Source organism: Danio rerio, chromosome 9 (assembly GCF_052040795.2).
Source record: "Danio rerio strain M-AB ecotype USA chromosome 9, GRCz13ab, whole genome shotgun sequence".
Taxonomy (NCBI): Eukaryota; Metazoa; Chordata; class Actinopteri; order Cypriniformes; family Danionidae; genus Danio; species Danio rerio.
Genome location: NC_141029.1, coordinates 3,513,669 through 3,530,000, shown reverse-complemented (window position 1 = coordinate 3,530,000; position 16,332 = coordinate 3,513,669). Strand labels below are relative to the sequence as shown.

The following is a 16,332-nucleotide window of genomic DNA, read 5'->3' as shown; positions in this document are numbered from 1 at the left end:
AAAATCTTGCAATGCACACAGTTATGGGTGACATTCATTCATTCATTCATTCATAACAGTAGGTTATTTTTTTTTCTTTTTTGCTTAGTTTCTTTATTAATCTGGGGTCGCCAAAGCGGAATGAACCACCAACTTATCCAGCATGTTTTACGCAGCGGATGCCCTTCCATCTGCAACCCATCTCTGGGAAACATCCACACACACTTATTCACACGCATACACTACGGACAATTTAGCCTACCCAATTGACCTGTACCGCATGTCTTTGGACTGTGGGGGAAACCCATGAGAACGATGGGAGAACCCAAATATTAATATTTTTATATTAATCCCTTCCAGCTGCAACCTATCTCTGGGAAACATCCACACACACTTATAAACTAGGGACAATTAGCCTACCCAATTCGCCTGTACTGCATGTCTTTATACATTTTAATATTTTAATATTTACTATTTTCATTCATTCATTTTCTTTTCAGCTTAGTCCCTTTATTTATCAAAGGTCACCACAGCGGAATGAACCTCCAACTTATCCAGCATATGTTTTATGCAGCGGATGCCCTTCCTGCCGCAACCCAACACTGGAAAACACCCATACACTCTTGCATTCACACACATACATAAGGGCCAGTTTAGTTTATTCAATTCACCTATAGCACATGCCTCCGGACTGTAGGGGAAACCGGAGCACCTGGAGGAAACCCACGCAAACTGAACATGCAAACTCCACATAGAAATGCCAACTGACCCAGCTGGGGCTTGAACCAGCCATCTTCTTGCTGTGAGGTGATTTGTGCTACCACAGTGACGCCATATTAATTTTTCTAGTAATAAAATACATTATGCTTATGAATAGTCTCTATAAATCACAAAAGCAAGATGTGTGAGTGTGTATGTGTGTGTTTGGTCACACTCCTGATGCACAGACTCTTCTAATTGCGCTCCGCCAGACGTCCCGCGCCCGCCGCTCGTTAGATTCAAGAGATTAATGTCTCCGCTCTGGACCGCAGAGAGACCTGATTTATTCCTTTGCGCCATTACAAACAGTCTCTCCAAGCAGCTCCAGTTTCCTTTTCAGGAAAGTCGGTTGTTTAAAAATTATGCAAATGCCGCATGGTGAGTGAATCTTTTTGTTGCAAAAAAAAATTCGCCCTCAAGACTTAATTGATGTTAAAAAGCAACTGGTTTTGTTTCAGCACATGTGCATTGTGCGTGTGTTTGAATGTGCTGTGTGTAGCAAGACAGCCCCCTCCTGAGGAGCTCAAAAAAGAAATCTCGCGCACTTTCTGAACTAAGAAAGTGTGACATGTTCGGTTTCTGTGACGGAGAAACAAAAGCCATGAGCGGAGGTCACTCAGCACGGCTCGCTCTGCCTAATGACATCTGCCCATTAGCATTTATTCAAGTCAATTAAGAACACACACACACACACACAAAACGTTAAACAGGCAAGGGAAAAAGCCATTGTAACAAATGAGCTCATCAGACGAGGGCGACAAAAAAGTTTAAATGTTTTGCTAGGCCGTGCTGGCAGGAGGAAGCAGGACCTGAGCGATATCGAGCCACGGGTTCAGGATGGACTGTTTATAATCTCTGCTCTACCTACATACATCACCGGTGACAAAAAATAACAAGCACAGGACTGGAACTGTTCCGTCAACGTCAATCATTATAACCAGATGCGCAAGCGAACAAGTGCTTTCTTACAGTCTGCTGGACCAGTCTCTTTCAATGCATGCTAATTAGGAAAACTGAACCAATCACACATCGAAACAACAAATCAGTTTGCCTCAACTACACTTTGAGATGTTAGCACAGCTAAAGTTTTGTTAAAATTGATAAAAGTTCAAATAGTGCATGCAAAATTTTGGAATTCATTTAAAGTACTTTACAAAAAGGGATTTGATCATGTAATTTTAATTTATTAATATATACAGTTGAAGACAGAATTATAAGCACCGCTGTCATTTCTTTTCCAAATATTTCCCAATTGCGGATTTTACAGATTTTATTCAACACATTTTTAAACATAAGTTATAATGACTAATTACTTTTTTTTCTTGATGACAGTACATAATATTTTACTAGTGTTTATGCTAGTATTCAGCTTAAAGTGCAATTTAAAAGGTTGACTGAGTTAATTACGTTAACTAGGCAAGTAAAGGTTGAATAAGCATCAAAAAGTCTTAAGTAGGCTAATATTATTACCCCTAGCAGTTTTAATATATATATATATATATAAACTGGCTGAAGTTATAGTTGAAGCTATAGTTGAAGTCAGAATTATTAGCCCCCCTTTGAATGTTTTTTTTCTTTTTTTAAAATTTCCCAAATGATGTTTAACAGAGGAAGGAAATTTTCACAGTATGTCTGATAATATTTTTTCTTCTGGAGAAAGTCTTACTGATTTTATTTCAGCTAGAATAAAAGCATTTTTTGCATTTTTTAAAAGCCATTTTAAGGATAAAATTATTAGCCCCTTTAAACTATATATTTTGTTCGATAGTCTACAGATACAATAACTTGCCTAATTACCCTAACCTGCCTAGTTAACCTAATCAAGTCTTTAAATGTCACTTAAAGCTGTAAAGAAGTGTCTTGCAAAATATCCAGTAAAATATTATTTACTGTCATCATGGCAAAGATAAAATAAATCAGTCATTAGAAATAAGAAACTATTATGTTTAGAAATGTGCTGAAAAAATCTTCTGTCCGTTAAACAGAAATTGGGGGGAAAATAAACAACCAACTTTAAAGACAATACAAATGTTTTTTTTTTCTCTGGAGAAAAAAAATATAATAGGAAACATTCTTGTTCTGTTAAACGTCACTATTAGAATAATAATTAAAATTTCACAGGAGTGCAAATCATTTTGTTTTCGACTGTATATGTATTCCCTAAAGTCCCACATCTTTAAATTCAATCAGATGATGCATAAGTCCTCATCCTCTTTTTGAACATCATTGGCTGACATTAAATAGAATAGAACGAGTATTTCAAGGTGTGACATTTGTACATTTTCTGAAGAAAACCCCATTTTGCCTGTGCAAAAACTATGAAAATGTAAGGATGTTATATGTAATTGACAGCTGGAATACACTATGCAGCTTTTGTAAAAGGAATTTTAAATACTAGGAATCATGCTATAGAAGCTGTGAAAAAGCCACAACTCTGACATTTAAAAAAAGTCTGATTAGAGAGAAAGTCACAATTGTGATATTTTTTTTCTTACAATTTAAAATTTATAACTGTGATTCTGAGTCAAAAAATATCATTATTGATCAGTGGCATTCCTTGCTAAGAGTTTAATTTAGACAAATTGAAAAGGTGATTTTCTCAGTTTCCAAAAACATATTCATATGACTGGTTTTGTGGGCCTTGGTCAGTCACATTTTGTAATTCTGTTTTACTTTCTGTACTTTACTTTTCAATTTATTGTTGGAGGTTTCATGGCTAAATCTTAATTGATTGCAGATTTCACCAGTAAGAGCAGAGTAATAGGACAGTTTTGAAAATGAAAATATTGCAATGCACACCATTATGGGTGACATATCAGAGTTTAAAAGAGGACAAATTGTTGTGTCTTTGCGATGTACAGTTGAAGTCAGAATTATTACCCCCCCTGAATTATTAGTGCCCCTGTTTATTTTTTCCCCAATTTCTGTTTAATGGAGGGAAGATTGTTTCAGCATATTTCTAAGCATAATAGTTTTAAAAACTCATTTCTAATAACTGATTTATTTTATTTTTTTTATTTTTTTTTTTAGGCCTACTTATGAAAAATTGTGGTCTAAAACCAAGCGTTTCAGTTTCATTGTGCTGTATATGAACACATATAGAAAACTATAGCTAATATAATTAAACATATGTAAATATGTGTAATTTCAATGGTTGAAAAAAAAAAAGAAAATCCAAATTTGAACTTGTATGTCATATATGTAATTTGCATACACTGCCACACTGTATATAAGATTTCTATGTAGGGAGTTTTGTCATTAGCTTTTAGAAGAAGCAATAGTAATTCTCAACACAACACAACTAGTTATCTACAGGGTAATTCGATTAAATTCTACTCAAACACTTGTAACTTATGAGGTTATACATCAAATCAAGAATATAATGGCTTACAATATCCAGACAAGCTCTGAAGTAAATCTGAAGCAAGAAAAACACCTGTATGATGGAGTGTAAGGTGTGTGTTTGTGTGTGTTTACATAGCTTGACGCATTGCCACAAGCCCCTAGAGAAACCAGATCGCTTACACACACACACGCACACATACACACATCAGAGCGCTCAGGTTTACAGCCCAACCTGCCCACCTGATCCCCCCGCCGTAATCAGTCTTCTGTTGGCACACGCAATTAAAAGATGTCAAACCTGGTTTCTTTAACCGTGTTTGGGTTTGGCTTGTCAGCATGTCAAAGGGTATCTAAAGAAGGTCTCAATTAAAGCAGAAAAGGAGAGGTCTGGAGGAGCGAGTTTGAGGAGAACCGCTGTCCCTCAGGCATGAGAGGGCGCACAGCGAGACAATGGTCTGGGAACACGATAAGAACGGGGGATTCGGCAGGTCTGTCTCTCCCGCCCCCTGGGAATTGTGGGAGCGAGACGCTGGGATTGCGAAGGAGAGGTATCAGGTTTGTAAGGCTGCTGCGGACGGCTGGGATGAGCTCCAACTGCTCCGCTCTGTCTCAGGCCGAGGATACGGAGGCGCCACCAGGTAACGAGAGGCGCAGGGTTTGACGTGCCAACGAGCGTAACTGGAGCTCCGAAAACCCAGATTGTAACTTTCAGTCCATCATAATTACAGAGGGAAACACTGCTGTCACTGGAATATCCTACTCAATACAGTATCCAGACCTTCCTTACATAAATATTCTGATTCGATTTATATTCACATCGTTTGTATTACAATAAAAGAGTGTTTACAATACTACTCGTACAACGGAAGCCTTGCAGCCAAGCATTTCAAAGGGATTTTTTGTTAAAGGGCAGCTAGTTTACCCCTTTTTTATGATTTAATATTAGTATTATGGTTGTTCTGAGTGTGCCAGTTTAGGTTCAGTTCAACACACAGTTCAGATGTTTTTATTATAATGTGTCAAAAAGTGTCATGTTGAGGGCGTTTACACAGTTTGCTGTTTTAGGGGCTTGTTGCTTCACAGTTTCGGCTTCCCGCCCAACATAACAAGGGGGCGGAGCCAAGAGCTCCTACGCTCTGTGTTTACAACAGACAGGCTGACAGACAGAAAGAGAAGCTAAGCTATGCTACGATGAGCATTCAGCCGTACATGTACGAGTCGGACACAGACCAAGGAGACAGTACAAAATCATTTGTGTCTTTGAAACATGAAGTGTCCCGAATCGTCGCGCCACGCATTCCAGAACTCCAAACACAAGCCTCCACCAGGGCAAACACAACGGCGCCCGAAGCTCTGCCGCATGCACCGCGACAGAGACCCACGCCGTGCCGAGCCGCTGACCCGAAGCTTCGCCGTGTGCACCGTGACAGAAACCCACGCCGCTCCGAGCCGCTGACCCGAAGCTCCGCCATGTGCACCGCGACAGAAACCCACGCCGCGCCGAGCCGCTGACCCGAAGCTCCGCCGCGTACACCGTGACAGAAACCCATGCCGCACTGTGCCACTGACCCTAAGCTCCGCCGCGGGCACCACGACAGAAACCCACGCCCAGAACTCCGAAATGCACGGCGCAGCACCATGCAAAAGGTAGAAGCAATAAATCCGATTAGAGCGATAATGTGGAGAATATTGATCTTGTGTTGAGCCCAATGAGCCTTTCATCAAAAAAATAGAGCACGGGTGTTCCCTTAGTGACATCGCTTTGACTCACAAAATGGCGGACGTGCACCAAGTAACTGAGGATATGATCGTGACGCGAGGCTGTCAGTCAATATTGGGTGGGCGGGGGGAACGCACTCCTACGTAAAGTTGCGATCGGTTTGAAAACCGCTCCAATTGGTCCACCATTGTTTGCTGTTAAATTGAAAAAAAAAGGACTGTGTGTGTTTATATCACCATAATATGACGGTCTACACACTATACCTACACACATGTCTGTCCAAACAGCTTGAAAAGTAGATTTTTCACCATAGGTGCCCTTTAAAACAGCTACATGAATACTGCAAGAACATACTTAAACATATGTTTGACTGAAGTTTTGAATGCTAAGGGACAGTATGACGCCAACAACATTTGATCCTTTTTCACACTAATAATATTTGCAGAGACCTATTATCAACAACAAAATTAGTATTTCCGAGCAGTTAAGTTGTAATTAAATACATTTGAATTGCCTATCTATCTCCATATAGACTTAAACTTTTCTGGTGTGGTCAGTTTGCTCGTTAGCTCACTTTGTAGTTGTTCCTAACCCTAGTTGTACTTGTGCTGCAGAGCGCTCTGCTTTAAGTCCAGTGAAGGACAGTTCCACAAAAGAGATAAAACCAATGTAAAATCACGGTAAATCTATGTGGTTGCATTGCAATTTAAGCTACGGTCACACTGGGCTTTTCCTCCCATAGACTTCCATTCATACGCATGCGAATGCGTCAGACCGGAAACGCGGGGTCATGTGTTAAAATGCTGTGGTGCAAAGTTCAAGCTTAGTGAACTCTGATCTGCAAAATCGCATCACTTGACTGCGTGAGACCAATCGAGGATCAAAACATGTCATCTCTGGACAGAAATTGAAAACATGGAGCAATCGCTCGCTTTTAAAAATGTCTGATAAGCCTGTTTAATCCCGCCATGCTCAAACTCCTAGTGTAGCCGCAGCTTAATTCTTACATTTGCTTTTGAAAATATTATTGGTCATGTTTAAGGGTTTAGCTCAGTGGCTCACTAGCTGATCTGTTCAACAAGCACCACCTTCTCATGGACGTGTAGCTGAAACATACAACAAAATGCACCCAAGTAACATTGTGGCGAATGGGGTGAGGCCGAGAGCCGTGGGAACAAAACGTGGCCGGTGCTTGAGTGATAATGAGAAACACCCGTTTCACGCACCGGACACGAGTTACATGGAGGAGCTCTGGATGATGAAACATTCGGATGGTCGGGTCAGAATTTAGAGTCAACAACATGAAAGCATGGATCCATCCTGCCTTGTATCAACAGTTCAGGCTGGTGGTGTAATGCTGTGGTGGATATTTTCTTAGCACACTTTGGGCCCATTAGTACCAATTGAGCATCGTGTCAGAGCCACAGCCTACCTGAGTATTGTTGCTGACCATGTCCATCCCTTTATGACCACAGTGTGACTTACAGCAGAATAATCCGTCATGTCATAAAGCACAAATCATCTCAGACTGGTTTCTAGAACATGACAATGAGTTCACTGTACTCAAATGGTCTCCACAGTCATCAGAGCTCAATCCAATAGAGCACATTTGGGATGTGGTGGAATGGAAGATTGGCATCATGCATGTGCAGCCGACAAATCTGCAGCAACTGCGTGATGCTGTCATGTCAATATGGAGCAAAATCTCTGAGGAATATTTCCAGTACCTTGTTGAATCTATGCCACAAAGAATTAATGCAGTTATAAAGGCAAAACCCAGTACTAGCAAGGTGTGCCTAATAAAGTGGCCGGTGAGTGTAGTTTTGATATTTCCCAAGTTTTATTCTTGGTGATTGGATGTGTGTTGGATTGATTGAGCAGCCTTACATAAACAAAGGAAATTAAGACCCGTTTAAAAAGATTTAAGGCCTAAAAGATCCCATATTTCAGCAAATTTAAGATATTTTAAGGCCTAAAATCCCCTTAATCTCTGTATACAGTACTGTTCAAGCTGCAAAAGCAGCCTAGTGTGAGATCCACCATATCAAAGGCTTCAGTTAGATCTAATAAAACTAACACAGCTAAATCGACAGCATCCATTGTCATCAATAAATAATAATGAAGTTATTAATGTAAGTTTTAATGTTGTTTTTAAAGAGAGAGAGACATTATGCAAAAATAAATTACCTGGGGTGTTAGCATTGGCATCTAAATAGAAAGTTGAATGTGGGAAAAGAGGGCTTTCAGGAGATAAACACAATGTACTATGAACAGTGCTTTAAATAAAGTAATGGACTTATTAAGCTAATTAAATTCTGTATGCAACTGTGCTGATGTTTATATGTGGGAAAATAAAGCCCTGATAAAATCGGTGTATCGGCTAAATGTGCCCTTTCAGAAGATTACATTTCAGTGGAGGCATTTGCATATAGAGCATTGATCCATACAATAAATGTTTACAGTCCAACTTATGTATGTCTCAATATAGAGAAGCAGGGAACTCAACATCAAACCCTCCTAATCTCAAAAAAAAAAGAGAGTAGAATTCCTGTAATCTAACCTTTTCTACACCTAGCGCTGATCTCAGATCACTGACTGACAGCCATTCTGACGGTGATGATGATGGATCCTCTGGAATAAAACACAATAGGCTCTGTCTGTAGTGTGCGTTAGCTGATGTCTGTGTTCAGCTCTCACGGGCTCAGCGGTTTGAGTGACTGCGGTCCAGGAAACCCTGCAATACAAGCACATATTACGGTTTACACAGCTCTCAGAGTGATGCCTCCAAGAACACAGTTATTTTCCCCCCAAAACACACATACATAGACCGTCAGCTGCTTTAAGACATTTCACCCGCGAGTGTTATGGACTGTGTGCTAATCGAACAACTTTAGTGCTGTGTTTTAGAACACACACTCCAAATATGACAAGCAGACTGCTGGAAATAAATGGCTGTGGTTAAATACAAAATACCAGGTATATAAGAGCAGCTAAGTAAATTCCTGTGGATTCCAGTTACATTCCTGATGACAAAACTGCTAGGATCAGCATGGACCAGTTCTAAATCCAAAATGATCCTAACTAGTTTTTGTGGCCAACGCAGAACTCGTAATGCTAGTTGGTTCTTTAAGGCCCGTGCACACCGGGATGCTTCTTAACTAAATAATCAGGAATTTATTTTATTCTGAAAGTAAACTAATCCTTTAAGCATTAAGTTGTACACATCTCCTTTTTTTGTAAGGGAAGTTTCACTGAAATGCCTTTAACGTCATCATGAAATCTAAATTCAAAATCAATTGATTGTCCACTTGAATGAAAAGCCATTTCACATGCCTCAAAAATTAGGGACACTATTGCAAAATCACTAATACAAATTCAGCTTCATGCAGGATTTAAGCCGTTTAGATATTTTTTTTATTATTATTTTTTTATTTGCCTTTCAAAAACAACAATTTAGGCCAAACTCAGTCCAAACATAATCTTGCATAAACTGACTGAGACATGTCAGATATACAATGAATCAAGTAAAAAACCAAACAAAAAATAAAAATAAATAAAAAACAATGTTCAAAATATCTTAATAAAACGAAACAAAAACAAATAAATAGCAACATACCATGCAGACATCTAACAGAAACTCTGTAAGGGGTTAAATAAAACCATATTCAAGAAACAAATCATATAATCTTTTAGCCTTCTCACCTTTCATTATTTTTAAAGCTTCTACATAGGTGGCAAACTCCTTTTTAAACACAATCAATTGAGGAGCTGTTTTCATAATTTTGCATTTGTGGATGAAGAATTTAAGTAAAATGAGTAAAAGTCCTCATCTTTGCTGTCCAAATGCACACCAAATTTCACAATGTCCCAATAAATAGAAGGAAACCTTGAAATGTATTGTTTTATCCAGACTTCCACATTTGACCAAAAAGGATTAACCAAATTACAATGAAGAAATAGATGTTCGACAGTTTCAATATCACTATTGCAAAATTGACAAACATTACAATTCACATTAAATCTCTTTCTCAGAAACTCCTTTGCAGGGTAAATATCATACATAATTTTAAAATGTACTTCTTTGTATTTTGGAAAGCCGTTTAGATATGATGTGTGCCCAGATATCCTGATCTATTACATTTTAATTCGTTATTTAATGTGATCACCAGCTAAAACGAACAAAACAAATGTCATCTGAACAGCTCCAGAACGAAACCATTGAATATTTACCCTGGTATAATTTTTTAGGGAAGGGTGACAAATTTTTGTTTAAAAAAAAAAAACTATAGGACTATAATAATTATAAATAAACTTCTTAAAATGATATAAATTTGACATTTAAAAAACTAGTCCGGTTAGAAATTTAAAATTAAAAATAATTAACCTTTGAATATTTACCCTGGTATTGATTTTCAAGGCAGGGGTAATATATAATTGTTTTAAAATAACTATATGACTATAATTATTATCAATAAACTTCTTAAAATCATATAATTTGACATTTAAAAGACTGGAACTTAAATATTATAACAGAAAATGTTGATTGTTGCTGTTGATATTGTAATAACGATCGTTATCGTTAATGATAGCCTACAAACCAAGCTTTAAAGTGTTTGAGGAAACACATATTGAACAAACACGACGATTTACAAGTTGTAACTCCTGCTATAATCACTGAAGCTGCAAAATATTACTTACAGAGTATCTTCGTTGTTGTTTATTACGTGAGAATTCGTTAGGCTGATGAACCAGACTGTGGAAACAGCATTGAAAGAGACTGACGGCCATTAATATCGGTGAGTAATCTAAACGCTCTCTGATTGGTCAGTGCGTTATAAAGTGCATCATAAACGCAAGTGATTGGTTGTAATGCTCCGCGCGTATAAATGTCACGCTGCAAACAGACTTTTCATTCATTTGCACATTTCACTTTAATAGCTACAGCTCTAATAAATGTAGTATAATTGCACAAGGGCACTTGTAGTTGTAAAGCACTTTTAATTTCCGACCCTGCTTCAGAAGAGCTCGATCAAGAGTTTCCTGTTAACTGGGTCAAATCTTCTCAGGATCCCAAAGGAGGAGCATCATTATGAGATCCACCATAAATATCTACTGTCAAAAAATCTTAAATGCAGATCCTCTTCAGCACTCCAGCCACATTAATTATTCCTCTCTATTTGGATTTAGACGAGAGGCCTTGATGTGAACCCAGGAGCCAGAGGAACATGAGAGGATACAATTAATATCTGACATGGTCAAGAGTTCTGGGCTCAACTTCTCACATTTGAAGAGGATGACAAATGAAAATTAACCTCCAGACCTTAATTTTTTGTATTTAACTGCGTAGAGTAAAAGGGAAGAGATGGTAATTCATCCATGGAATCAGCGTGAGTGGTCCCTCCGACAGGAAGGCCTTCAGTGTGGCGGTCATTAGCGAAGCACTCAATGCTAAATGCAATCAGAAGATGCATTAGCCGCAGAAGGGAGGGAGCACATTTTCTGCTTGTAAATTGATTTGACTTGAAATGAGTGAATGATCAGAGGTTTCAATCCTGTATCACTGTACGGCAACGTCAGCTAAAACTCTTCTTAGTGTTTGATCCACTGTATTAGCTGCTAATCTTTAATTCTCAGCCCTTACAACAGAGTTATGGTGAGCTTTAGAGACACAACATTTATATCTAAAGGAACATGTCAACTTTATTAAAAAAAAAAAGACTCATTTTTTAAATCTCCTAGAGTTAGTTGTCTTACACCAGGGGGTGTCCAAACCCGGTCCTGGAGTGCCAGTGTGCTGCTGTGTTTAGCTTGAACTTGCTTCAACACACCTGTCAGGACGTTTCTAGTATATCTAGTAAGAGCTTGATTGCCTGGTTCAGGTGTGTTGGGTTAGGGTTGGAGCTAAACTCTCCAGGACACCGGCCCTCCAGGATTGAGTTTGGACACCACTGTCTTAAACCAATTCAAACGCAGTACATACTGAGTAGCAGGCAGTGGTGTAAAGTAATTAATTACAAACACTCTAATTACTGTAATTGAGTAGTTTTTCTCAGGAATCATAATTTATTATGTCGTTTTGAAAATGTGTACTTTTACCCTCACTTGAGTACATTTTTAGTGCAGTATCTGTACATTTACTTCACTACTTTCCTTCAACCTGCAGTCACTACTTTATATTTTCTTGTCTATGGGGATTATAAAAGTCAGTTCTTTGATTCCTGTCCCATTAAAGCATAGAAGGAAAATCGCATCATAATGAACAACCTCAAGACATGAGCGATTTATAAATGCAGCAAACTGTTTGGAAGCATTAAAAGTGTCCAAGAAGACGTCTAAAATCTTTACACGCACTGACCCAGAGACTGTTTAGATGCATGTCACTGATGAGAAGATGACGAATGTTTACTGTATAAAGACTAAAATGGCCTTAAACACCCAGCAGGCACAAGACGTCAGATTGACGTTGTACCCCAAGGTCGTGGGGACGTTGCATTTTGTTTGGAAATTAAAATCGGGTTAACGTCAGAACTCAATGTCAGCCCAACGTTCAACCTAAAACCAACCAAATATCAACGTCTAATGTCACAGCTTGAAGTTGTGTGGGCGTTAACACTATGACGTCTATCAGATGTTGGATTTTTGTTGCCATATCTGATGAATAAATGTCAGTATTTGATGTCAATATGGCGTTGGTTTAAGATGTTGACTTGATGTTGGATTTTAGTCACTTTCTAACAACCTAAAATCGACCAAATATCAACGTCATTATTGGACATCAAAATAACATTGTCCTTTGACGCTGGCTAGACATTGAATTTTAGTCACCTGACATCACAACCTATATCTAACCTAATATTAACGTCTTATGACGTTGTGTGCCTGCTGGACAATAACTACATGCACTACAGAATGTTACGTTTACACACACACATCCACAAATCACATGTAAAACGCATCATCGTTTCACAGTGTAATACTCACTACTCTTGAGTACTTTAGAAAGGGCTACTTTTTACACTTTGAGTAATATTTACAACAGATATTTTTATTCTACTTGCACTACATTTTTAGGCAACTAACAGTACTTTTAATTGAGTATGTTTTTTCAGTACTCTTTTCACCACTCGTAATAGGTGATTTCGGACACAATTCAAGACTTTTCTTTGGGACAACAGGACGCTGATATATAATAAATAAATATATATATATATATATATATATATATATATATATATATATATATATATATATATATATAAATAATATTATATATATATATAAAATATTATATTATTTATATATATATATATATATATATATATATATATATATATATATATATATATATATAAATAATATATATATATATATATATATAATATATGTATATAAATAATAGAATATATATATATATATATATATATATATATAAATAATATTATATATATATATATATATATATATATATATATATATATATATATATATATATATATATATATATATATATATATATATTCTTTTCTTTTTTTTTTTTTTCAGAACTACTGCACCCCTACAAGCTACAGTTTCAGAGCTGACTTGCAACACTGAAAAGAAAATATGTTTTTCAGACATCATCAAAGAGATGGCAAACCATTTATTTGAGCAATATACAAAACATTTTATTTGTTCTCTTAAGGAAGTGCTTCGAAATCTACATTTTTTTTACATTTCAAGGAAAATCATTTGATGGAAAAAAGCGTTAACAAAATCATCTCCACAGTAGACCAATGCACTCATCTCTTATTCTGAACAACTGCCCATTATCTGTCTGTCTATCACAAATGTGGATGGATCACGTTTAAATCCTTATTAACACTGGGTACAATGCCAAAGATCTGTGTGTGGGTGTGTCAGCCAGTCTTTCCAGTCTCCTGTCCTCACACTTGAGCCAGTCGCTCCAGGACTCTGCGATATTCGGCCACCACGTCCTGGTAGCTTTTCTCAAGTTCCTCGTGCTGCAGCGTCGTGTCCATCTGGCTGATGTGGGACGCCAGCTCCTCGGGTCTCAAACATTTACGCATCTTCGTCAGCTCACGCTGGTTCTTCTGCAGACACACGAGAGAAAACACACAGGTGTCAGTCAAAAAAAAAAAAAAACACACACGATGCAAACCAGCTCACCCGATCCCATCCACATACTGCCACTCAACTCAACCCCCCCCCCCGGGCAAATGGGATTACATCACACCTATAGCTCATGTGGAGCAGCAAAGTCGGAGAAATTTAGTCTTTAAGGTTGTTGAGAGGTTTTGAAACTGAACCAAAACTCGCAATACCTGGATTCAAAAGGGCTCCCACACTTATACACTCACACACACCGTCTTGGGTATACGAAGGAGGGAAAATATGCTATATTGTTGAGTGTTACGCTAACAAAATGTCTTTTGATAGAACTAACTTCCACTACTATATCAGCAATTTAAAAAATATACGCAGGCTAATAATTCTGACGTGTGTGTGTGTGTGTGTGTGTGTATGTATGTATGTATATATATGTATGTATGTATATATATATATATATATATATATATATATATATATATATATACATATATATATATATACATACATATATACATATATATATATATATATATATACACACACACACAAACACACACACATATACATACATACATACATATATATATATACATATATATATATATATATATATATACATATATACATATATATACATATATATATATATATATATATATATATATATATATATATATATATATATATATATATATACATACACACACACACACACACATACACACACGTGTATATATATATAAATATAAAAAATATAAATAATAGTCCTTATGTATATATATGTATGTATGTATATATATATATATATATATATATATATATATACATATATACACACACACACACACACACACATACGTATATATATATATAAATATAAAAAATATAAATAATAGTCCTTTTAAACATTTAATCTTTAATGCACAATCTATTCCTGCCATGTGACTTTTGCGAATACACAAAATGCGATATCAATTCTTAAAATATATATTGTTCAGCACTAATTTGTTGATTATACTGTCTCAAGTAAATGTTATAAAAAGAAAACAGAGTCTGTGGATCTCAAATTGGTGATTCAGCTCATATAATAATATTAATGACACACTTCTGTTAATAGACCTTAAAAACAAAGTGTGTACTGAAATGTCAAGCACAGTTCATATAAGAGAATTACCACCTAAATCTCTACCTTCATACACACACAAATAACGCAACTCATTCAGAGTAAATAGACCACCAGAACAGAGCGAGAGAGAGACACATATGGTCTGCAGATCCTGCTCTATTTCCTCTCCAGCCTCATACAGTATGGTTTGTTTTCCACTCTTTCATTGGCTCACTCTCTTTGGTCTTTTTTTTTTCTGCTGTTGAGAGTTTTCTGTTCTGGACAGTGTCAGGATGTGAGCAGCTCTGATTCAACGCATTACCACCGCTGGAGCTTTAGAACCAAAGCACATATAAGATCAACTCACTTTATCTGCAACATATCAACTAATATCAGCACAGCCTCAGAGGAGATTCAGCACGCACGCGGTGAAAAGACACGGCTAATGGAGTCAAAGTACAAGGCGAGTAAGAAGAAGAAAAATAAAGACAAAATCAAAATCTTTTGGCCGCTGAATCCTCTTGAGGAATGAAGAGTTCGGGCAGTGTTTTTATTTTATGGCTAGTTTCCGACGGTAGGAAATTAATGCTTTTTTTATTAAATTAATCAGAAAAATTATTAATAGATTAATCGATTATTAGAATAATTGTTAGTTGCAGCTAAGGGTGTCACGATCCTCCAAATCCTCGATTCGATTACATTTTCGATTCTGAAGTCACGATTCGATTTTCGATTATGAATAATTAATTAATTAATAACGAATTAATTATTTGTAGCCTACCGTTTAAACTACCTGACCTGCATGGTCTTTGTTTTACCCATAAACAAATCATACAGTAAATGAGTAAAGGTAAGATACACACATATTTACCACCTGTCAATCACTTTTTTCTGCGGGACTCGTGAATAGGCAGTGATCTGTGTCGTTATAATGGCGTCGGTAAAAAAAAGGAGCACAAAATGTACCGAAAATAAGCGCTTTTAACTTCCTCCAGCCTCCCGCTGGCCTGCAGCAGGTATACACACACGCACACACAAGTGAATGCTGCTCTCTCGTTGGCTGTAGGTGATCGCCGATGTTATTTTCAGTCAAAACTCAATTCACACGTCATGATTTGAATCGCCGACAGCTCCAGATATTCAGCACGCCAAATATCTCGCAGGCATCGGCGACTCATCGGCGATCCTCTCAGATCGCGTCTTTGATAGTTCATACAGTGTGATTGTCACTCGCGTGCACGAGCAGCGATTTGCCTGTAATTTCAGGCATTTGTAGGCGATTTCTCAAAACCTGTCGGCGAGCCAAAATCGGGGC

General features: G+C 37.2%; 1 protein-coding gene and 1 long non-coding RNA gene across 3 annotated transcripts in view; both read right to left on the bottom strand.

The window, feature by feature from the left end:
• The window catches only part of LOC141376047 (uncharacterized), a 67,282-nt gene extending 56,666 nt beyond the window's left edge, over positions 1-10,616 (bottom strand). For both annotated transcript variants that reach the window (XR_015499119.1, XR_015499118.1), the window contains exons 1-2: positions 10,502-10,616; positions 8,364-8,537 (exon numbers count right to left, since the gene is read on the bottom strand). This is a non-coding gene — a long non-coding RNA (uncharacterized LOC141376047). The remainder of the gene's footprint in view (positions 1-8,363; positions 8,538-10,501) is intronic.
• Positions 10,617-13,422: 2,806 nt separating this feature from the next.
• hat1 (histone acetyltransferase 1) overlaps positions 13,423-16,332 on the bottom strand; it is a 35,215-nt gene continuing 32,305 nt past the window's right edge. The window contains 1 exon segment of the mRNA NM_001004572.2: positions 13,423-13,893. Within this exon segment, the coding sequence (NP_001004572.1) occupies positions 13,726-13,893 (168 nt within the window). The 3' untranslated portion in view covers positions 13,423-13,725.